General features: G+C 45.6%; 1 protein-coding gene across 1 annotated transcript in view; it reads left to right on the top strand.

Moving 5' to 3' along the window:
* abcc3 (ATP-binding cassette, sub-family C (CFTR/MRP), member 3) overlaps positions 1–23,659 on the top strand; it is a 125,656-nt gene that overhangs the window by 70,744 nt on the left and 31,253 nt on the right. Inside the window, exons 16-23 of the mRNA XM_041216717.1 lie at positions 1,289–1,415; positions 5,536–5,712; positions 5,798–5,965; positions 6,524–6,707; positions 14,361–14,466; positions 19,797–19,950; positions 20,841–21,048; positions 22,552–22,862. Of these exons, the coding sequence (XP_041072651.1) occupies positions 1,289–1,415; positions 5,536–5,712; positions 5,798–5,965; positions 6,524–6,707; positions 14,361–14,466; positions 19,797–19,950; positions 20,841–21,048; positions 22,552–22,862 (1,435 nt within the window). The remainder of the gene's footprint in view (positions 1–1,288; positions 1,416–5,535; positions 5,713–5,797; positions 5,966–6,523; positions 6,708–14,360; positions 14,467–19,796; positions 19,951–20,840; positions 21,049–22,551; positions 22,863–23,659) is intronic.

The raw sequence follows: 23,659 nt of genomic DNA, 5'->3' as shown, positions 1-23,659 counted from the left end.
TTTATAATTCTTCCTGTCAAAATGAACCATTTCACATTTACCCACATTATACTCCATTTGCCAGGTCTTTGCCCACTCACTTAACCTATCTAAGTCACTTCGTAGCCTCCTTACATCCTCTTCACAACTTACTTTCCCACCTATCTTCGTGTCATCACATTTAGCAACCATACCTTCATCCAAGCCATTTATATAAACTGTAAAAAGTTGAAGCCCCAGCACCGATCCCTGTGGCACACGACTCGTCACGTCCTGCCAGCCAGCAAAAAATCCATTTATGGCATGCTTGGTGTTGATGCGATGGACGTGTTTGGGAGATGATTCCTTTTCTGATTTGAATTCCCTCACCCTTAGACAGGGAAAAATCCATCTCATCTCTAGCCTCTGTCCCACTCATTTCTGCATCTTCCTGAATGTCCTTCTCCATTCTAAATATCCCATCATACACACGCTTTACCCTGTCCCTGCATCAAGATTCATTGCACCTTCCTCCACGGAGGGAAGGAACCAAGGAATTACTGGATGATAAGAGACCAAAATCCAGTTCTTCCTCCGTTCTGCAAGTCATGAGATACAATAATAATATAATTGTTAGGGGTTGTTGAGAGGTGGATAGAACTTGGTTTCATGTTAGTACCTTTTACATCATCAGAGATTCTCAAAGTGATTCACAGCCAAATGATCCACAGCTGAATGTTGTTGCTTAGGCAAACACAGCCACAAGTGATGCACAGCAAGATCCCAATGCAACAAGTTGTTAACATCTGTTTTTAGTGATGTTGACTGAGGGATGGCTGGGATCTGGAGGAGAACTCCCCTGCTTTTTTTTTAAGTAGTGCCATGGGATCTTTACCATCCGCCTGAGAAACCTGACGGAACTTCAGTTTAATGATTCATCTGAAAGATGGCACCTCCAATAGTGCGCCACCCCCCCCCCCCCCCTCAGTACTGCATTGGGAATGTCAGATTGGATTATGCTTCCAAGTCTCTGCAATGGGATGTGACCTCATGACCTGACTCTGAGGTGCGAGAGCCACACATTGGATTAACCTGCCTTACTCTTTCCCAGAACCTCACAGCTGTTGATCTCCTTACCTCCCTCAGTCCTTCGATTGAAATCCTGAGCTTATATTCACTTATTATTACTTCCTGACGGATCAACATATCTCTCCTGCTGTTATCACACTTAGATGAGCCCAGCACTCTGGGTCCTGTCCAGCCTCGAAATGTCTGATTATGAAAACTGATGTCTCCAATCTGTCCTTTTTGGTTTTTTTTTTAAATCCAGGATCAGAATGATGGTGCCGCAAGGCTCACTGGTGGCAGTGGTCGGTCATGTTGGATGTGGCAAGTCTTCACTCATCTCTGCCCTTTTGGGAGAGATGGAGAAGCTGGAGGGCAGAGTGGCGATCCAGGTGAGCATCCCACTATCTGATGACCCATTCCTCAAGTGAGGGGTTGACCAGCGGGTGCAGGTCTATTGTTGAAATTGTAGTCAGGCTCCAGTGGATACATCTGAATGTTATGTTGACAGATGAAGTAGGAGCAGGAGTATGCAGCATAAACACCATCACAGACCAGTTTGACTGAGTGGCCTGTTCTGTGCTGTAAAATTCACTAACTTCTAAGAAAGATCTTTGGATTTTGAAAGGAATTGATAGGTAGATAGAAGGATGTTCTACTGGTGGGGGAGTCTAGGAAAAATGGACATAACCTTAAACAGGTGGATGAAATTAAGATATAAGTCAGCCATGATGTCATTAAATTTGATAGACTCAAGGGGCTGAATGGCTTTCTACTGTTGCTTCTATGATGATCACATTGGAGTCCAGTCTGCTTGTTTAAAAACCCACTCCCTTCTGGTAGGTATCCCTTTAGCCTCCACAGAGAATGACATTACGATTGAGATGGGCAGGAGGACAGCAGCATCAAAGCAAATAAATCCATGGTCCACTGTAACTATCCAGTTGCCTAGTAATCAGGCCGAGGACCTGCCAATCACTGGAAATGGAGGGGACGTCCATGAGTAATTCTTATTTTGATGAATGTTCATCAGAATCGCTGAGTTAAGAAGTCATCCATTAATACTGCTGTCCATTAAAACCAGGAGATATAATCCCTATTGCTTACAGCAGGTTCATGCTACTGTAGCACAGTAACAAATACTCCACGTGTGTGGAGCCCTTTTGCCCAGTTCTTTCCAACTCCACTCTGATACTGCACCTTTTATATAAAATGCAGTCGACATACAAACTGGAGCCCTACACAAATGAGATGGATTTAGAGAAGCTTTAATACACACAAAGTCATTAACAAGGTGATCTTTACTTATACCAAAGCAAAATAGTGCAAATGCTGGAAATCTGATATCAAATACTCAGCAGCTCTGGCAGTATCTGTGGAGAGGCTGGGACTTTCCAGCCCCATTCACCGCCGGGATCTTCCAGTCACACTGAGAGTCAATGGACTTTTAGCTGGGCTGCAGCGTGTTCCGCCTTGGCAGGACTGGGCAATTCCGGGTTTAATCTATCAGGCAATGGCCTATCATCAGAATGGGGAAGAAAATTGAGATTTAACATGTTTTGAGTAAGTACAGAATGAGGTGGAGGCAGGAGGGGGGTGGGGGAGAACAAAAGGGAATATCTGTGATAGAAAACAAAAAGCAGGTCCGACAGCATCTGTGGAGAGAAAGACAGAGTTAACATTTCGAGTCCATAAAAGTGGCAGTGAATAAGATTCACTAAGATAAAGGCAAAATACTGCGGATGCTGGAAATCTGAAACATGTTTTTGTTTCAGATTTCCAGCATCCGTGGTATTTTGCCAAAATCTGAGATAGGGTGGAAGGCAGGAGAGCTTAAATGACAAAAGGAGCGATAGAGCAAGGAAAAAGAGCATGGTAACGGGGCAAGTAAAGAAACAAAAGATAGGTCTAGAGAAGCAGTAACCGAAACTAGAATCCCAGTGGCAAAACGAGGGACAGTGATTATGATCTGAAATTGTTGAACTCAGTGAGTCACAAACTTCTGGAGCTTTCAGGCTGAGTATTTTCAGCATTTCCTCTATTATTAATTTATGATTTGCTCCTGTATTCAATACACCTTAAGGATGGGGAGAACTAGGGAGTGCACACAGCTGTTTCTACCTAAAATACACTGTGTCCTTAAGAACAAAGAAAAGTACAGCACAGGAACAGGCCCTTCGGCCCTCCAAGCCTGCGCCGATCATGTTGCCTGTCAACTAAAACATTTTGCACTTCCAGGGTCCGTATCCCTCTATTCCCATCCTATTCATGTATTTGTCAAGCTGCCTCTTAAACACCACTATCGTACCTGCTTCCACCACCTCCTCTGGCAGCGAATTCCAGACACTCACTACCCTCTGCATGAAAAACTTGCCCCGCACATCTCCTTTATAGTTTTCTCCTCTCACCTTAAATCTACGTCCCCTAGTAATTGACTCTTCCACCCTGGGAAAAAGCTTCTGACTATCTACTCTGTCCATGCCACTCATAATTTTGTAAACTTCTATCAAGTCACCCCTCAATCTCTGTCGCTCTAGTGAGAACAATCCGAGTTTCTGCAAACTCTCCTCATAGCTAATAACCTCCAGACCAGGCAGCATCCTGGTAAACCTCCTCTGCACCCGCTCCAACACCTCCAGATCCTTCTGGTAATGTGGTGACCAGAATTGCACGCAATATTCCAAGTGTGGCCTAACCAAGGTTCTATACAGCTGCAGCATGACTTCCCAGCTTCTATACTCAATACCCCTGCCAATGAAGGCAAGCATGCCATATGCCTTCCTGACTATCTTATCCACCTGTGTTGCCACTTTCAGTGACCTGTGGACCTGTACACCCAGATCCCTCTGCCCATCGATGCACTTAAGGGTTCTGCCATTTACTGTATAATTCCTACCTTCCAAAATGCATTATGAATAACCTCGCATTTGTCTGGATTAAACTCCATCTGCCATTTCTCAGCCCAAGTCACCAAATGATCTATATCCTGTTGTATCCTTTGACAATCCTCTTCACTATCTGCAACTTCTCCAACATTAGTGTTGTCTGCAAACTTACTAATTAGTCCAGTTACATTTTCCTCCAAATCATTTATGTATTCCATAAACAGCAAAGGTCCCAACACTGATCCCTGCGGAACTCCACTAGTCACAGCTCTCCATTCAGAAAAGCACCCTTCCACTGCTACCCTCTGTCTTCTATGACCAAACCAATTCTGTATCCATCCTGCCAGCTCACCTCTGATCCCGTGCGACTTTACCTTCTGTACCAGTCTGTCATGAGGGACCTTGTCAAAGGCCTTACTGAAATCCATGTATATAACATCCACTGCCCTTCCATCGTCAATCATCTTTGTCACTTCCTCGAAAAACTTGATCAAGTTAGTGAGACACGACCTCCCCTTCACAAAACCATGCTGCGTCTCGCTAATACGCCCATTTGCTTCCAAATGGTAGTAAATCCTGTCACGAAGAATCTTCTCCAATAATTTCCCTACCACTGATGTAAGGCTCACCGGCCTGTAATTTCCTGGATTATCCCTGCTATCCTTCTTAAACAATGAAACAACATTGGCTATTCTCCAGTCCTCTGGGACCTCACCCATAACCAGTGAGGATACAAAGATTTCTGTCAAGGCCCCAGCAATCTCCTCCCTTGCCTCCCTCAGTACTCTGGGGTAGATCCCATCTGGCCCTGGGGACTTATCCACCTTAATATTCTTCAAGATGCCTAACACCTCCTCTTTTTTGATCTCAACATGATCCAGGCTATCTACGTACTCTTCCCTAGACAAATCGACTGCTAAGTCCTTCTCTTTGATGAATACTGATGAGAACTATTCTTCTGGCTCCACACACAGATTCCCACCTCTGTCCCTGAGTGGGCCACCCTTTCCCTGGCTACCCTCTTGCTTTTTACACATGTATAAAAAGCCTTGGGATTTTCCTTAATCCTGGTTGCCAGTGACTTTTCATGACCCCTTTTAGCCCTCCTGACTCATTGTTTAAGTTTCTTCATACTTTCTTTGTATTCTCCACGGGCTTCATCTGTTCCCAGCCTTCTAGCCCTTACGAATGCTTCCCTTTTCTTTTTGACTAATCTCTCAATATCCTTCGCTAGCCAAGGTTTCTGAAACTTGCCATGCTTATCCTTCATCCTAGCAGGAACATGCCAGTCCTGAATTCTTATCAACTGATGTTTGAAAGCCCCCCACATGTCAGTTGTTGATTTGGCCTCAAACATCCGCCTCCCGTCTAGATTCCTCAGTTCCTGCCTAATATTGTTATAATTAGCCTTCCCCCAATTAAACACCTTAACCCGAGGACTCCTGTTATCCTTATCCACCAGAACCTTGAAACTTACTGAATTATGGTCACAATTAAGATGCTGTGCCTGACGACCTTGAAAATGATGCTATGGAAATGGATAATGATTATCATGTGATAATATGACTGCCCGTTCTAACAGTGAAGACTGCATTTCGGTGATATTTGAGTGTTTCTTTTCTTGCAGGGATCTGTAGCCTACGTTCCTCAGCAGGCCTGGATTCGGAATGCCTCGCTAAAAGACAACATTGTGTTTGGAGAGCCTCTCAGCGAGCAGAAATACCAACAGGTTTTGGAGGCCTGCGCACTAATCACTGATCTGAATGTACTGCCTGGTGGGGACCAGACTGAGATCGGTGAAAAGGTAGATATCTTCACTCATATCCACCCCTTCCCCTCCTGAACTTGACTGTAGCTTTCACGCTAATAATCCAGTGCTTCTTGTATAGGGAATAAACCTATCAGGAGGGCAGAAGCAGCGGGTGAGTCTGGCCCGAGCTGTGTACAGTGACATGGACGTGTATCTCCTGGATGACCCTCTCTCGGCTGTAGATGCACATGTGGCTAAACACATCTTCGATAAAGTTATTGGCCCAGAAGGAGTGTTAAAGGGAAAGGTAAAACAATCAAACATCTTTCAGCAATACGGTGACTCTGTATAGTTACACAGTGAGTGACTCTAAACCTGAATAAACAGTGACTCTGTACAGTTACACTGTGAGCGATCCTTACCCTGAATAAACAGTCACTCTGTGCAGTTAGTGAGTGACCCTAACCCTGAATAAACAGTGACTCTGTACAGTTACACTGTGACCCTTACCCTGAATAAACAGTAATCAAATCTAATTGAATGGCGGATTAGGTTCGAGGAGCCTTCTCTGATTTGGCTCAGTATGCAAATTCTGAGCATTTCTGTGGTGACATTTGAGATAATACTCTGCTTTCTGAAGCTGGTTTTTGGCAAATCGGTGAAGAACTTAGTTTGAAGACAGGGTGCGATGAGTGTGTGTCAGGTGGGACCATGGTGTGATGCACACCTCCTGCAAGGGGCTGTGCATTGTCCAGTTTCTGCTGTTCTGAGAGAGGAGTGGTGCTGAATCCTTTCAGCTGCTTATCTCCCAGTCTAATAGATCTGTGTTCCATCCATTTTACCTTTTGACTGTTTGGCTTTGCAGACCCGGGTGCTGGTGACACATGGGATCAGCTTCCTGCCACAGGTGGATCAGATTGTGGTTTTGGTAAATGGCAAGGTGTCAGAGATGGGATCGTATCAGGAGCTGCAGGATCAGAACGAAGCCTTTGCAGAGTTCCTGAGAAACTACGCACAGCGAGACGAAGTGGAGGAGGATGAGCCAACAGGTATGAGCTTCAGGTTGGGGAATTATGGCTCCCGGGTCACTGGAAGGAGATCTCAGTATTTATACCTTCCAGCACTTCCAACAAAGCACTAACTTGTCCTGCCATTTTTGAAGGTGTCGAACAAGTTGAGAAGGCTGTTAATAAAACTAAATACCGGCTCCTGGGCTTTGTTAATTATGATCAGCCGCCTGCTGAAATACTGTCGTTACCACATTAGACCATAAGACGTAGAAGCAGAAGTAAAGCCATTTGGCCCATTAAGTCTGCTTCGCCATTCAGTGAGATCATGACTGATCTGATAATCCTCACTCCACTTCCCTGCCTTCTCCCCATAACCCTTGATTTCCTTACTGATTAAAAATCTATCTCCACCTTGAATATACTTAACCCAGCTTCTACAGCCCTCCGCGGTAAAGAATTCCACAGATTCACTACCCTCTGAGAGAAGAAATTCCTCTTCATCTCAGTTTTAAATGGGTGACCCCTTACTCTGAGATTATGCCCATTGGCCCTGGACTCTCCCACAAGGAGAAACAACCTCTCAGCATCTACCCTGTCGAACCCCTAAGAATCTCATATGTTTCAATAAGGTCACCTCTCATTCTTCTAAACTCCAATGAGTACAGGCCCAATCGATTCAACCTCTCCTCATAAGAAAATCCCTCCATACCCAGGATCAACCCAGTGAACCTTCTCTGGACTGCCTCCCTTCCAGTATATCTTTCCTTAGATAAAGGGACCAAAACTGTTCAAAGTTTAGAATAGAAGTAGTGGAAGAATAGAGTACAGATACGAGGCAATTATGCTAAACCTTTAGAAAACACTGCTCAGCTTGAACAGTGTCCAGTTCTGGACTTCTTACTTTAGAAAGGATGTCAAGGCCTTGGAGAGGGTGCAGGGATATAGGAACATACATATGTACATTCAAACATACAAAGCAGGAGCAGGAGTGGGTTACTCAGCCCCTTGAGCCTGCTCTGCCATTCAATATGATAATTGGCCAATCTGATCGTGGCCTGAACCCCACATTCCTGCCTACCCCGATAACCTTTCACCCCTTGTTAACCAAGAATCTATCTAGCTCTACCTTAAAAAATATTCAAAGACTCTGCTTCTACCACCTTTTGAGGAAGACCATTCCAAAGACTCTTGACCCTCAGAGAAAAACTTTCTCCTTATCTCTCTCTTAAATGAGCGACCCCTTATTTTTAAACAGTGACCCCCTAGTTCTAGATTCTCCCACAAGAGGAAACACCTTTTCGCATCTACCCTGTCAACACCCCTCAGGTTCTTGTGTTTCAATCAAGTCATCTCTGACTCTTCTAAACTCCAGTGGATACAAGCCTAACCTGTCCAACCTTTCCTCATTAGCCAACCCGTCCACTCCTGGCATTAGCCTAGTAAACCTTCTCAGAACTGCTTCTAACACATCTACACCCTCCTTTAAATAAGGAGACCAGTACTGTGCACAAAACTCCAGATGTGGTCTCAGCGATGCCCTGTACCACTGAAGTATAACCTCCCTACTTTTGTAATCAGTTCCCCTCACAATAAACGATAACATTCTATTAGCTTACTGTGATGTTTGTGTTTAATGTTTTATGCTTTTGTGTAAAAGGATATTTTAGTTAAAAAGTGCTATATAAAAAAACCTGACAGTAGGGTGTGCTAAGTCCCGGAGAAATTGCCCTCTGGTGTAGAATAAGGAATAAAGGAACCTTCTGTTTTTTTACACAGGAATCTGGGGTTCAGAAGCAGATAGGTGCGTGTGTGTATGCATGTGTGTGTTTCATTGTTAAGAAGTGACAAAACATTTCAAACGGCAAAGAGGATGGGATCATCATTATTAGAGGCTTTTGATCCAGCTACTGTGGACTTTGTAGTTGATGTGGAGCAAATGGAACAGTTTTTCATTGCGAATGGGAGTGAAAAGGAAAAGCAGGCCTCAGTCATCGGAATGAAAAATTTCACTTTACTGAGAAATCTCCTTCCTCCTGACAAGCCAGCAGATAAAAGCTTTAAAGAGCTTGTGGACATTTTTAAAAAACGCTTCAGTCCCAGGCCAGCAATTATTGCTGAGAGATTCAAGTTTCACTGAAGAGAACAGCATGAGAATGTCAATTTCCCAGTTCCTGGCTGAGTTGAGAAAATTAGCGGAAGATTATGACAGGAAGGTTACTTGGAAGAAGCGTTGCATGATCACTTGGTTTGTGGACTAAGAAATGAGAGAATTCAGCGTAGATTGTTTGTGGAGCAAAGGTTGATACTGAAGGAAGTGTTTGAGATTGCGCAAAGCATAGAAATGGCAGAGAAACAAGCTGGAGATTTAAAAGCGCATTCTAACAATGCTGAAGTTAAAATAGTAAAGTCAGGGTATACTCGCCTTCAAACATGTTATCGCTGTAATGGAATAGGGCATACTGCAGAAGCCTGTAAGTGGAAAACCGCTGATTGTCGCTATTATGGAGGAAAAAAGGACACATACAGCGTGCATGTGGATCAAAGGCTGATCACAGTAAAACAGTACCACCAAGAAAAAGGCATCATGAGGAGCACACAGACAAGTCGCACTTGAAAATAAACCGGCAGTTTAAAAAGACAAATTACTTGGAAACGAGTACACAAGTAATGTGAGTCCAGACAAGACAGAAAGTGAAACTAACAGCAACAATGCAGAAGAGCAATTGTATTGCATTCAGTCTGATCTGAAACTAGACGAAGGACTAAAAGTTGGCATTGCTTTAAATGGTAAAATGGTTGACACTGGAGCATCTGTTTTTATTGTTACAGTGAAGACATGGGAGAAAATTTTCAAGAAATACCCATTGGAGAAAACCCTCCTCCAGCTTAGCACCTACACTGGTGAGCCTGTGAATATTCTTGGAAAAATGCCCATTCAAGCTAAATATGGAGATCAAATAGCAAGGTTGCCACTTATCATTGTGAAAAGAGATCATCCATCACTTATAGGCAGGAACTGGATAAAAGAAATTCGGCTGGACTGGAATAAAATAATGTGCATTGCAGCCCTATGTTGCAGTCCTTGTTAGACAAGCATACTGATGTCTTCAAAGAAGGTCTTGGAGTTATTAAAGACATTGAAGCCAAACTTGCTGTGAAGGCCAAAGCTTCTCCAAGGTTCTTCAAACCACGTTCAGTTCCCAACTCAATGCAACAGAAAATCGAGCAGGAGCTAGAACAACTTGAAAACTTTCAGATAATTGAGAAGCTGGTTATGCAGAGTGGGCAGCTCCAATAGTCCCAGTATTAAAGGATGATGGGTCTACCAGAATATGTGGTAACTAGAAAATCATCATTAATCCTTTCCTGGAAGTGTATCAGTACCCGCTAACGAAAATTGACCTGTTCGCTGCTCTGAATGGAGGTCGATTATTCACAAAGCTTGACTTATCACAGGCATTTTTGTAAATGCAGCTGAGTGGAAATTCCAGGAACATTGTGACTTTAAAGATTACCTGGAAGAAGCATTGCATGTTCATTTGGTTTGTGGACTAAAGTGAAAGAACTCAGTGTAGATTGTTAACGGAGCAAGAGTTGACACTGAAGAAAGCGTTTGAGATTGCGCAAAGTATTGAAGTATACAGCCATCAGCACACACACAGGTCTGTATCAATACAAACAATTACCATTTGGAATCGTGTCATCACCAGCCTTTTTCCAGCAGGCCATGGACAAAATACTGCAGGGCCTCCCTGGTGTAATCTGCTTCCAAGAAGACAGGCTCATCACCAGGAAAAATCTCCCAGCTCATTTAGAGAACCTAAGAAGGGTCCTACATAGATGGGAAAAATACGGCATCCACTGTAAGAAACCCAAATGCTCGTTCCTGAAGCCCTCAGTGGAATACCTGGGACATGTGATCGATGAAACTGGCCTCCCAACCTCACCCAGAAAGGTGGAGGCAGTAGTGAATGCACCACAGCCCAGAAGTGTTAAGGAGCTTCGTTCGTTTTTGGAACTTGTGAATTACTACGGCAAGTTCATTTCCAGTTTGGCTACCAAGGCAGCACCACTGAATAAACTGCTGAAGAAGAATACAAAATGGGATTGGTCACAAGCCTGTCAGGAAAGTTTTAAGGAACTCGAGCAAGTGCTCACTTCTGTTAAGCTTTACTACATGTGTAGGTGTGAGCTGACTCTGCAAGACAGTTGCTTGTTATGGGGAACCAGAGTTGTTGTTCCTCCAAAATCCCAAACATGAGTGTTAGAAGAACTTCACCTCAGTCACATAGGAATCGTCAAAATGAAAGCATCGTCTACATGTATGGTGGCCACGCCTGGATAAAGACATCAAAGGTATGGTCAGTGTTGCCTTCCATACCAAGAAATGAAGTCTTCTCCTGCACCTGCCCCATTACATCAGTGGGCTTGGCCTGACCACCTATGGCAGAGACTTCATGTGGACGTTGCTGGACCACTTCTCAGACACACGTTCCAGATTGTGGTGGATGCCCTCACAAAGTGACCTCATGTTGTTCCCATGAAGTTGACTACTTCAGCAAAGACCATTGATGCTCTCCGGAATGTGTTCGCTGCTTTTGGATTGCTGGAGCACATTGTGTCTGACAATGGCACACAGTTCAGATCATTTCGGACATTCCTGAAGAACATTGGGATCAAGTAGATTCTCATATTGCCTTACCACCCATCCTCAAATAATGAAGCGGAGCACTTTGTCCAGATATTCAAAACGGCCGTAGTGAAGGGGAGGGTGCAGACAGATTGGAAGTTGAAGCTGAAGAATGTTTTGATGATGTACTGTAACACTCCACATTCAGCAACAGGCGTATCTCCTGCTGAGCTGATGTTTGGAAGACGCCTGCGGACCAGAATGGATTTGCTGTGTCTGGATTTGAAAGGAAAGATTGGTTCAAGGCAACTTGATCAGAAAAGGTCAGATGACACAAGTAAACCAGCTCGTGAGTTTAGTCTGGATCCGTCTGTTTGGGTCCGAAATTACTGTAGGACACCAAAGTGGCTCCTGGGAAGAATCATCAATGTCGAGGACCACTGACCTATGATGTTGAATCTTCCTGTGGAATCTGGAAGAGACACACTGACCAGATTAGAGAAGCCAAATCCAAGGAACCAAATTTCCAGAGATCTGCAGTTACAGTGGAAGATTTATGGGAAACATCTGCTCCAGTTGGTGAAACCCGGCTCGACTCAACTGACAAACCTGTGGCACCTGTGGCTGTGACTGATGAACCTGGACAGAAACAAGTGGAATAGCAGAACCTCCCATTTCCAAGCACCTAACCCAACAGCCTTCTCTAGACCAAAGCGAATCTGCAAACCGCCTGACCGATTTGTTCCTGGCTAAAGGGGGAGGAGATGTGATGTTTGTGTTTAACTTTTATGCCTTTTTTAAAGGACATTTTAGTTAAAAAGAAGTGTTATATAAAGAAAACCTGACAGTAGGGTGTGCTAAGTCCTGGATGTATTGCCCTCTGGTGTAGAATAAGGAATAAAGGAACCTTCTGTTTTTTATACTTCACTTTCCCAATTACTGCTGTACTGGGTATTGTCCTCCTTGGAGCAGGGTGTTAAAGGAGATTTGATAGAGGTGTTCAAAATCGTGAAGGTCTTTGATGAGGTAAATAAGGAGAAAGTATTTTCAGTGATAGAAACGTTGGTAACTAGTAATTGGTTTAAAAAAACAGGTGGGAATGAGAATATTTTTCCACACTTGAGTTGTTGTGATCTAAAATGCGCTGCCTGAAAGGGCAGTGGAAGCAGATTCATTCGTAACTGTGTCAAAAGGGGAACTTAACTTGAAAAGGAGGAAATTGCAGGCCTATGCGGAAAGAGCAGAGATGAGTGGGGACTAATTGGATAGCTCTTTCAAAGAGCCAGCACAGTGCTGAATGGTCTCATTCTGCTTTGTAAGATTCTGTGATTAAATGGGATGGGTGGGAAGAGAGGGGCAGAAGCAGTCATCAAAGGAATTTAACCCAAACTTTGTGGTGCACAGGGGGAGGGGCTGGTTTCTGGTAATCCCATCTCACTACGCTGCGTCTTTAGGAGCCGACAGGCAGGAGGCAGGCTGCTTTAAATTTCAACTCTCAGCCAGATTATAACTTGATCTCTTTGTGCCTTTCTCCTTCCCCTCTACCACTTCACCCTCCCCAACCCCCACCCAATGCAGCAGATGATTTTCAGGATAATAAAGGTTTGTGACTCTGCAGTTATTCGTTCCAGGTCAATGTTCCCCCTGAGCTACATGGGCACACAGCCACATAGCAATTGGAAATATGCCACATGGGGAAAAAACAGGCTGCATACTAATAGCATTTCCTTTAAGATCCGTGCATGTAATCTTAAAGGAACCACACATTATAACAAACCTGTCACACACAGCAAAGACAAGTTAGAGGGAACCCTGGTCCAGATTTCCATGTAGACTGGGTGAGCAGGGTGCTGATCTCAGGGCAAGTGTGGCGTTGGCATCAAAGAGGCTTGACTCGTGTCACCCTAGTGCTGTTATTTTCACACGTGTTTTGAGGTAGTTTTCGGACTCTTGTCTCCCTCAGTGAGTAGGTTCATTGACCCACGGCACAGGTCATGAACCCTGGCAAGTGCCAGGGTGTGGTTAGGCTCCTGGTACTTGCTCTGTTTAGGTGAGGCTACCCACCGAGAGCGCAAAGTCAGAAAAAAAACTATTTTCACCAAAGGGTCAAGGGCAAATTGTGAAGTGACAACAAAAGCCGTTCACAGACCCCTGAATGCTGACAATGCTGAGCAGCAGGAAATCACAGAGGACGAGGAGGCTGGGGATTCAACAGAACTTAAAACTGGGCAATTATTGTGATGGAGGACTGATCTTTATCACCTGCTTGGCAAGCTGAAAGTCCATTCCTGGAGGTCTCCCAGTGCCCACTGAGCCACACTTTAGTGAGAGCCAGGTTGTCAGTAAAATCATTGTGTGACGATGTTACTTTTAAAGGTCACTTAACACAAGGCATTAGTCAGGGTGTTCACTGGTTCTGTCTCTTGCTCTCTCTCTTTCTCTCCCCCTGCCTCTCTCTCTCTCTTCCCCCCCTCTCTCTCTTCCCCCCCTCTCTCTCTTCCCCCCCCTCTCTCTCTTCCCCCCCCCTCTCTTCCCCCCCCTCTCTTCCCCCCCCTCACCCCCCCTCTCTCTTCCCCCCCCCCTCTCTTCCCCTCCCTCTCTCTTCCCCCCCCTCCCTCTCTCTCTCCACCCCCCATCTCCCTCCCTCTCCCCCTCCTTCTGAGCTGAGTGAAGGCCAAGATAAGGCTGCATTCAGTTCTCTGCAGTGTGTCCCTATTGATTTGTGTTTCAGTGATGGAGGGAGTGTTACCAGCTGGTCTCCCAGTAAATGTTCTCTGATCCAGGACTTTCCCCTGAACCAGTGACTCTCCCACTGTCCTGTCTCATGCTGTTCAAAATCAACACACTACGGAACTGATTATGAAATAAATTTCAATCTTTAGTCAGTTTTGAACCAGCTTATCAGCCAACAGCAAAGTGACTGCCCCATGCAGTCCCTGCAACAAGGTTCTCCATGGCCAGTGTTACAGGATTCTGCTATGTTCACACCATGTAACTACTTGCACAGGAGAGCGCTGCCTGATTCTCTCCTATTGTGACTAAACCCCTTCCTTGTACCACAGTGCTGGATGAAGAGCAAGAGTTTCTTGGGGAGGATACCCTCAGTAACCACATTGACCTGAGTGATGAGCCCTCAGCAGCAGCAGAGACAAGGAAACAATTCATGAGGTGAGTTTACTGTTCTGTACCACACTATCCATTGACTTGGAGCTGCACAGTTGATGTCTGGAGAATCTTAAAGCTGGTGCCAGAGCTCCTTCAAGTAGCTCAGTGGCTGCATGGACTCATCGGTGTGGTACTGAGTCTCACAGAACAGGAAGATCCCAGTTTTGATCCTGTTCTGTGTTGAGTTAGTTGAATCCAGCTAGGGGGCAGCAGGAGGGAGAACTACAACTGCAATAATTGGGACAAACATCAATCAGTTCCCTTGCTCCTGATATCAGTCCACTAACTCCTACCAGCTGTATATGGCTGAATGGTATAGGATGATATGACCAGTAACCCATAAGTTCAAATCCATTTATGATATGTTTTGAAATTGAATTCATTGGTTTTAATATTTGCAGTTGCCTGGGCCACAAGCTCTGGAATTCCTCCCTAAACCTCTCAGCCACTTTACTTCATTTTCCTCCTTTAAGACACTCCTTAAAATCTACTTCTTTGACCAAGCTTTTGGTCGCCTGACCTAAGGTCTTCTAACGTGACTCCGAGTCACATTTTGTTTTATTGTACTCCTGTGAGGTGCTTTGGGATGTTTTATTGCATTAAAGGTGCTATATACATATAAGTTGTTATCAATGCTTGAGATGTGGGCATCACTGGCATTTATAGTCTATTCCTAGTTGCCCTGTAAAGGTGGTGGTAAGCTGTTTAAATGTAAAAGTTGACCATGTTGGTGTGGGACTGGAATCACATATAAACCCAGACCAAATAAGGATGGCAGGTTTCCTTCCCTAAAGTTAGTGAAGTAATTGGGTTTTTGGGTCAATCCAAAGAAATTTGATTTCAAAGAAATCATTCAAAGAAATTCCAAAGCAATTTACAGCCAAATTGCACATATCATTCCCCTATTTAAGATGGGTGAGAGGGGGAAACGAGGAATTATAGACCAGTTAGCCAATCATCTGTTTTTGGGAAATTACTAGAGCCTATAATGAAAGGATAGGGTGACTGAACACTTAAATTCTTCAGCTGATTAGAGCCAGTGTGGATTTGTCATGCCTGATGATTTTTTGAAGAGGTGACGAAAGGGGAATGTTAATGGATGTTATTTATGTGGGCTTCCAGAAGGCATTTGATAAAAACAGAATTACCTGGAAAAACTCAGCAGGTCTGGCAGCATCGGCGGAGAAGAAAAGAGTTGACGTTTCGAGTCCTCATGACCCTTCGACAGAACTTGCGTTCGAGTCCAAGAAAGAGTTGAAATATAAGCTGGTTTAAGGTGTGTGTGGGGGGGGCGGAGAGATAGAGAGACAAAGAGGTGGAGGGGGGGGATTGGGGGGGTGTGGTTGTAGGGACAAACAAGCAGTCCCTACAACCACACCCCCCCAACACCCCCCCTCCACCTCTTTGTCTCTCTATCTCTCCGCCCCCCACACACACACCTTAAACCAGCTTATATTTCAACTCTTTCTTGGACTCGAACGCAAGTTCTGTCGAAGGGTCATGAGGACTCGAAACGTCAACTCTTTTCTTCTCCGCCGATGCTGCCAGACCTGCTGAGTTTTTCCAGGTAATTCTGTTTTTGTTTTGGATTTCCAGCATCCGCAGTTTTTTTGTTTTTATCTCTAGGCATTTGATAAAGTTCCTCATAAGAATTGGAGTTGGAGTTGATGGAATTGAAAGCAGATTATTGACCTGGTTAGGAAACTGGCTGTATGACAGGAGACAGAGAGTAGGATAACAGGCAGGTCCTCAAATTGGCAGGATGTGATTAGTGGTGGCTCATGAGGATCTGTGTTGGGGCCTCAACCATTCACCATATTTATTAATGACTTAGATAACAGGATAAAAAGCCACATATCCCAAATTTACCGATGACACAAAGATAGGCGGCTTTGTAGTGTACATGGAAGCATAAAATTATAGAGATATTGATAGATTAAGGGAATGGGAAAAACTGGGACAAATGAATTTCAACGTTGAAAAATGTGAGATCATCCACTTTGGACCTGAAAAGTATAGAACAGGATACTTTCAAAATGGTGACAAACTAGAACCAGGGATGGTTCAAAAAAATTAGAGGTTCAGATAAACGGATCATTAAAATGCCATAAACAGGACCAGAAAATAATGAAAAAGACTAATGGAATGCTGGCCTTTATAGCTGGAGACTAGAATACAAGGAGGTTGAATCATACTTCAGCAATACAAAGACCTGGTTAGATCACATCTGGAGTTACTGTGAGCAGTTCTGGGCATCTTAGCAAGGATATATTGGCCTTAGAGGGAGCACAGAGTAGATTTACCAGAATGAAACCTGGACTTCGAGGGTTAAATCACGAGGAGAGATTACACAAACTAGAAGGTTATGGGGAGAACTGATTGAAATTTTCAGGATTTTAATGGGTTTGGATAGGATAGATAGAAACTATTTCCACTGCTTGGGGAGACCAGGGCTAGGGGGCAGTGTCTAAAAATTAGAACCAGACCTTTGAGGAGTGAGATTAGGAAACACTTCTACACACAGAGTGGGGGGAGTTTGGAACTCTCTTCCACAAATGGGAACTGACGTGAGATCAGTTGGTAATATAAATCTGAAATCAATAATTTCTTTTGTCTAATATGGGGTGACAGCAAATATCTGGAGTTAGGTCACAGATCAGCATTGAATGATGGGGTAAACTCAAGGGGCCAAATGGCCTCTTCCTGTTCCTATGTTTGCAGCCAATAAAGTCATTTTGAAGTGTAGTGACTGCTGTGGGAGCAAACGGCTAAGTTGTATTTCAGATAAAAGCAAAATACTGCGGGTGCTGGAAACCTGAAATAAAAACAAAACTTGCTGGAAAAACTCAGCAGGTCTGACAGCCTCTGTGGAGAGAAAGACAGAGTTAATGTTTCGAGTCTGTATGACTCTTCTTCAGAACTAAAGGAAAAATGTGGCGAAATACACCCCAGAGTTCTGAAGGAGATAGCTGAAGAGATAGTGGAGGCGTTAGTGGTGATCTTTCAGGAATCACTCGAGTCAGGGAGGGTCCCAGAGGACTGGAAAATCGCTAATGTAAACTCCCTGTTTAAAAAGGGAGTGAGGCAAAAGACAGGAAATTACAGGCCAATTAGCCTGACCTCGGTCGTTGGTAAGATTTTAGAATCCATTATTAAGGATGAGATTTCAGAATACTTGGAAGTGCATGGTAAAATAGGGCAAAGTCAGCATGGTTTCATCAAGGGGAAGTCATGCCTGACAAATCTGTTAGAATTCTTTGAGGAGGTAACGAGTAGGTTAGACAAAGGAGAGCCAATAGATGTCATCTACTTGGACTTCCAGAAGGCCTTTGACAAGGTGCCGCACAGGAGGCTGCTCAGTAAGATAAGAGGCCATGGTGTTAGAGGCAAGGTACTAGCATGGATAGAAGATTGGCTGTCTGGCAGGAGGCAGAGAGTGGGGATAAGGGGGTCCTTCTCAGGATGGCGGCCGGTGACTAGTGGAGTTCCGCAGAGATCAGTGTTGGGACCACAACTTTTCACTTTATACGTTAATGATCTAGATGAAGGAACTGAGGGCATCCTGGCTAAGTTTGCAGATGATACAAAGATAGGTGGAGGGACAGGTAGTATTGAGGAGGCAGGGAAGCTGCAGAAGGATTTGGACGGGTTAGGTGAATGGGCAAAGAAGTGGCAGATGGAATACAACGTGGGGAAGTGTGAGGTCATGCACTTTGGTAGGAAGAATAGAGGCATAGACTATTTTCTAAATGGGGAGAGAATTCAGAAATCTGGAGTGCAAAGGGACTTGGGAGTCCTAGTCCAGGATTCTCTTAAGGTTAACTTGCAGGTTGAGTCGGTAGTTAGGAAGGCAAATGCAATGTTGGCATTTATTTCGAGAGGACTAGAATATAAAAGCAGGGATGTGCTGCTGAGGCTTTATAAGGCTCTGGTCACACCACATTTAGAATATTGTGAGCAATTTTGGGCCCCGTATCTCAGGAAGGATGTTCTGGCCCTGGAGAGGGTCCAGAGGAGGTTCATGAGAACGATCCCAGGAATGAAAGGCTTAACATATGAGGAACGTTTGAGGACTCTGGGTCTATACTCGATGGAGTTTAGAAGGATGAGGAGGGGATCTGATTGAAACTTACAGAATACTGAAAGGCCTGGATAGAGTGTACGTGGGGAAGATGTTTCCATTAGTAGGAGAGACTAGGACACGAGGGCACAGCCTCAAAGTAAAGGGAAGACCTTTTAGAACAGAGATGAGGAGAAACTTCTTTAGCCAGAGAGTGGTGAATCTATGGAATTCATTGCCACAGAAGGCTGTGGAGGCCAGGTCATTGAGTGTATTTAAGACCGAGATAGATAGGTTCTTGATTGGTAAGGGGATCAAAGGTTACGGGGAGAAGGTGGGAGAATGGGTTTGAGAAACTTATCAGCCATGATTGAATGGCGGAGCAGACTCGTTGGGCTGAATGGCCTAATTTCTGCTCCTATGTTTTATGGTCTTATGGTTTAAAGTTTTAAATTTATTTCCAATCATTGTTTTGTTCCCACCTTTTTGCCTATTTCGATCTTTCCTCCCACACCGTTCCCACCCCACCCCCACTAGGGCCATCTGTCATTTGCTCATCCTGCTTTCTACTCTTAATGTCACCATCAGCACCTCCTTTAGCTAATATCACCACCATCAACACCCCTTTGACCTTTTGTTTATGACATCTTTCACAATCTCTCCTTTGCCTCCACCTATCACTGGCCTTCTATCCAGCTTCACCTGTCCCACCCCCTTAAACAGTATATATTTGGCCACATTTCTACTTCTCTTTGGTTCTGAAGACAAGTCAAACAGACTCAAAATGTTGACTTTGTCTTTCCACAGATGCTGTCAGACCTGCTGAGTTTTCCCAGCAATTTTTGAAGTTGTATTTCAGTGTTGTATGTTGTCCGTAATATAGGATAACTCCCCTGCTCTTTGAAATAGAGCTGTGGGACCTTTTATGGCCATGCATAGGGAAATGGTGGCATAGTGGTAATGTCACTGGACTAATAATCCAGAGGCCCAGGCTAATGCTCTGGGGACATGGGTTCAAATCCCATTATGGCAGCTGGTGGAATTTAGATATAAAATCTGGACTATAAAGCTACCCTCAGTAATGGTCACTATGACAATTATCATCTTTTTTTTGTAAAAACCCATCAGGTTCACGAATGTACTTTTAGGGAAGGAAATCTGTCATCTTTACCAAGCCTGTGACATGTTGAGATTCATGCCATTGTTGTGTTCCCTCACTGACTGATCCAAGGCAACAGTTTCCTAATTCTATTTGCTCTTCCTCCGATATCAGACAAATCAGTGTGATCTCTTCCGATGGAGAGGCATCTGCAAGGAAATCCACAAGGAAGCGCCTGAGTGAGAAGAAGAAGGTGGCAGAGAGTGCTCCAACGCCAAAGAATGTATCAAAGGACCTGATCCAGGCTGAGACGGCAGAAACCGGGAGGGTAAGCTCACACAATGTAGACAGTCCTGATTCCCGTCACTCTTGGCTGCTGTGTTCACATGCCGCTCCCCACAGTGGAGTAGAGGTGTCAGTAGTGGACACACAGCACTTCCTCAGGAGTTCTCTCTTTGTCTGTGGGTAATTGCCTGGCCACAGTAACTGACTCAAGGCTCCACATATTCAGCTCAGGACGTGGGCATCACTGGCAAGGCCAGCATTTATTGCTGTGGGTCTGGAGTCACATACAGGCCAGACCGGGTAAGGACAACAGGTTTCTTTCTCTAAAGGACATCAGTGAATCAGATGGGTTTTTACAACAATCTGCCAACTTTGTTAAAAACTTTTACTGAAAGCAGTATTTATTACTTCCAGATTTTTAAGAACTGAATTCATATTCCAAAAGTCCAATGGTGGGATTTGAAGTCTTGTTTTCTGGATTATTAGTGCAGTAACAGAACAATGACTGTACCTGATAATTAAAATAAGGAGCGGTGGGTATTGCTGAAATGGAAGGATAGTAGAGGAAACTATGTCAGGAGTGAGGGTAATTATTCCTGGGTGACATTGAAGCAAAATGACATTGAAACTACAGCACAGAAACAGGCCAACTGACCCAACTGGTCAATGCTGGTGTTTGTGCTCTACACAAGCCTCCTTCCACCCTACTTCAATACTTCCTTTCAGCGTATCCTTCTTGGAGATTGGAGCCATGGAACAATGTGAGGATTGAGCTACACAGCACTGTGGGGACTGTTAAAATAATGGATTACGGAAGTAAGTGCTTGGTCTCAGCCGTGCTGGCAGGAGGTGGGATGGGGAGCGGGAGCATACGCATAAACGAGCAATTGGCCCAAAGAGTGTTCGGTGACTGAGCCTGTGTTTCCACGGCAGGTTAAATTGATTGTGTTCTGGCAGTACTTGAAGGCAGTCGGTCCCTTCATCTCTGTTGTGATTTGTATCCTGTACTGCTGCCAGAATGCTGCAGCGATTGGTGCCAGCTTCTGGCTAAGCGCCTGGACCAACGACCCTGTCGTCAACGGGACACAGCACCAAACGTACATGCGGGTAGGAGTGTACGCGGCACTTGGCTTCACACAAGGTAAGGCCCAACTTACACCTGGAAATAATACCAGGAGGAGGGAAGATACTCATTAGCAGCTGGTAGAACTTGCTGCTAGTGAAATAGACAGGGCCGGGGTGGTCTGCACCAATCGGGAGTTTGGCATATGTAAAACAAATAATTTTATCACCCAATAGTTAAAGGGAGGGGGAGCTCCTCACAGAGATTTGCAAAAATCTCTAGACTTCAGTGCTAGAAGGTGCTTTGGACAGTAGCTTTAAGCTGCAAATGTCAGTGTTTGTGAATCTGACAACTGAACATCATAATTCTGGTTCCTAAACATTGCTAAAATAAATTACTATTTTTTTAAAACATTTTTTCCCAATTTTTAGCGAAAGGTTTTGGTTCATGCCCATACTTTCACTGAACTGCAATGAATCTGACTCTAGTGTTAATCCCTTCAAGGTTCACCTATCTAATTGGTTGACTGATATCTTCAATGCCCCTCGGTTAACTGACTCCACAGGAGGGGAGGTGGGGGAGGGGTAGCGGGGATGGTGGGGGAGGGGTAGCGGGGATGGTGGGGGAGGGGTAGCGGGGATGGTGGGGGAGGGGTAGTGGGGATGGTGGGGGAGGGATTGGCGGGGATGGTGGGGGAGGGGTAGCGGGGATGGTGGGGGAGGGGTAGCGGGGATGGTGGGGGAGGGGTAGCGGGGATGGTGGGGGAGGGGTTGGCGGGGATGGTGGGGGAGGGGTAGCGGGGATGGTGGGGGAGGGGTAGCGGGGATGGTGGGGGAGGGATTGGCGGGGATGGTGGGGGAGGGGGTAGCGGGGATGGTGGGGGAGGGATTGGCGGGGATGGTGGGGGAGGGGTAGCGGGGATGGTGGGGGAGGGATTGGCGGGGATGGTGGGGGAGGGATTGGCGGGGATGGTGGGGGAGGGATTGGCGGGGATGGTGGGGAAGGGGTAGCGGGGATGGTGGGGGAGGGGGTAGCGGGGATGGTGGGGGAGGGATTGGTGGGGATGGTGGGGGAGGGATTGGCGGGGATGGTGGGGGGGGTAGCGGGGATGGTGGGGGAAGGGGTAGTGGGGATGGTGGGGGAGGGATTGGCGTGGATGGTGGGGGAGGGCTAGTGGGGATGGTGGGGGAGGGGTAGCGGGGATGGTGGGGGAGGGATTGGCGGGGATGGTGGGGGAGGGGTAGCGGGGATGGTGGGGGAGGGGTAGCGGGGATGGTGGGGGAGGGGTTGGCGGGGATGGTGGGGGAGGGGTAGCGGGGAGGGGTTGGTGGGGGATGGGTAGCGGTGATGGTGGGGGAGGGATAGCGGGGAGGGGTTGGTGGGGGAGGGGTAGCGGGGAGGGGTTGGTGGGGGAGGGGTAGCGGGGAGGGGTTGGTGGGGGAGGGCTGGGGTGGCAGGTTGGGGTTGGCAGGGTAGGTGTAAGGTTGGTGGGGGCAAGATGGGGTTTGCATTGGAGGGGGCTGGGACTGCGATGTGTAGTCTGTGTGCTAACCTCCACTCTGGAATATGTTTTCATCACAGGGCTCCTAGTTATGACTTCCTCCTTCACATTGGCATTTGGAGGCCTGGGGGCTGCTCAACAGCTCCACACACGGCTCCTGGACAACAAGTTACACACACCGCAGGCATTCTTTGACACCACACCCATTGGACGCATCATCAATCGCTTCGGCAAGGACGTGAACGTGATTGATGAAGTGATTCCGCTGACTTTCCAGATGTTCCTCATGACGTTTTTTGTCTCCCTATCCACCATGATAGTAGTAACAGCCAGTACCCCGTGGTTCACTCTGCTTATCGTGCCACTGGCCATTGTGTACTTCCTCGTACAGGTATCTCCTGAGTCACCTCTCCATTTTCTTACGGACACACTGGTGCAAAGGATGATGGAACGGCCAAAAGTTTATTCTTTTTGGAAGAGGGAGCCTCACTGTCAGAGCGTCTCAAAGTGACAACGAATTCCAATTCAAATTGACAAACTCTACTCCTAATTCTGGGGAATGATTGAGCCGGATTAACATAAGTAGCGATACACTCAGTAACACAGGGTGCTCTGGGGAGAGGGGTTACTGAATGACAGTGTGGGGGAGCTGGATTAACATATTAGAGATGCAGTCAGGGACACACTAATGTGATCATGCCTCTTCTAAAAATCAAATTCAGTAATGTGGCTGACACTGAGGCTCCCTCACGTTTGCTTGTGTTTCTCCTTTGCATAATTTTGCTTGGTTTGGTGTTGTCAGTGTTTGTGAATCACCTTCTATTCTCTGCCAACACAAAGTTACTCGTTGTAGTCTGAATGTGACCATCACTTTCTAGCTGTGAAGTAACTGGAGAAAATGTGAGGCTGTGGAATGGTGAATCTCACATTTCTTTTTGTTGTCTGTTAATTTAACACACTGACAATCAGCTTGGTGTCATGGCATTGTATCTTCTCCAGCCAGGCTATACCCCAGACAGTGAACCCCCTGCATGCCCACCTACCTCACTCTGCCCAGCCACTGTGTCTGAGGGATATGCTCATTATATCAGCATCCAGAACTCAAACACCCCACAGCACAGGCCCAACGCATGTGAATTTTAGCAAAGTTACACTCAGAATGAGTGTGGTTTGCAGAATTGGTGCTAA

Source organism: Carcharodon carcharias, chromosome 22 (assembly GCF_017639515.1).
Source record: "Carcharodon carcharias isolate sCarCar2 chromosome 22, sCarCar2.pri, whole genome shotgun sequence".
NCBI lineage: Eukaryota > Metazoa > Chordata > Chondrichthyes > Lamniformes > Lamnidae > Carcharodon > Carcharodon carcharias.
Note: the sequence above shows the minus strand (reverse complement) of the source record. Positions and strands in the feature narration are given on the sequence as shown.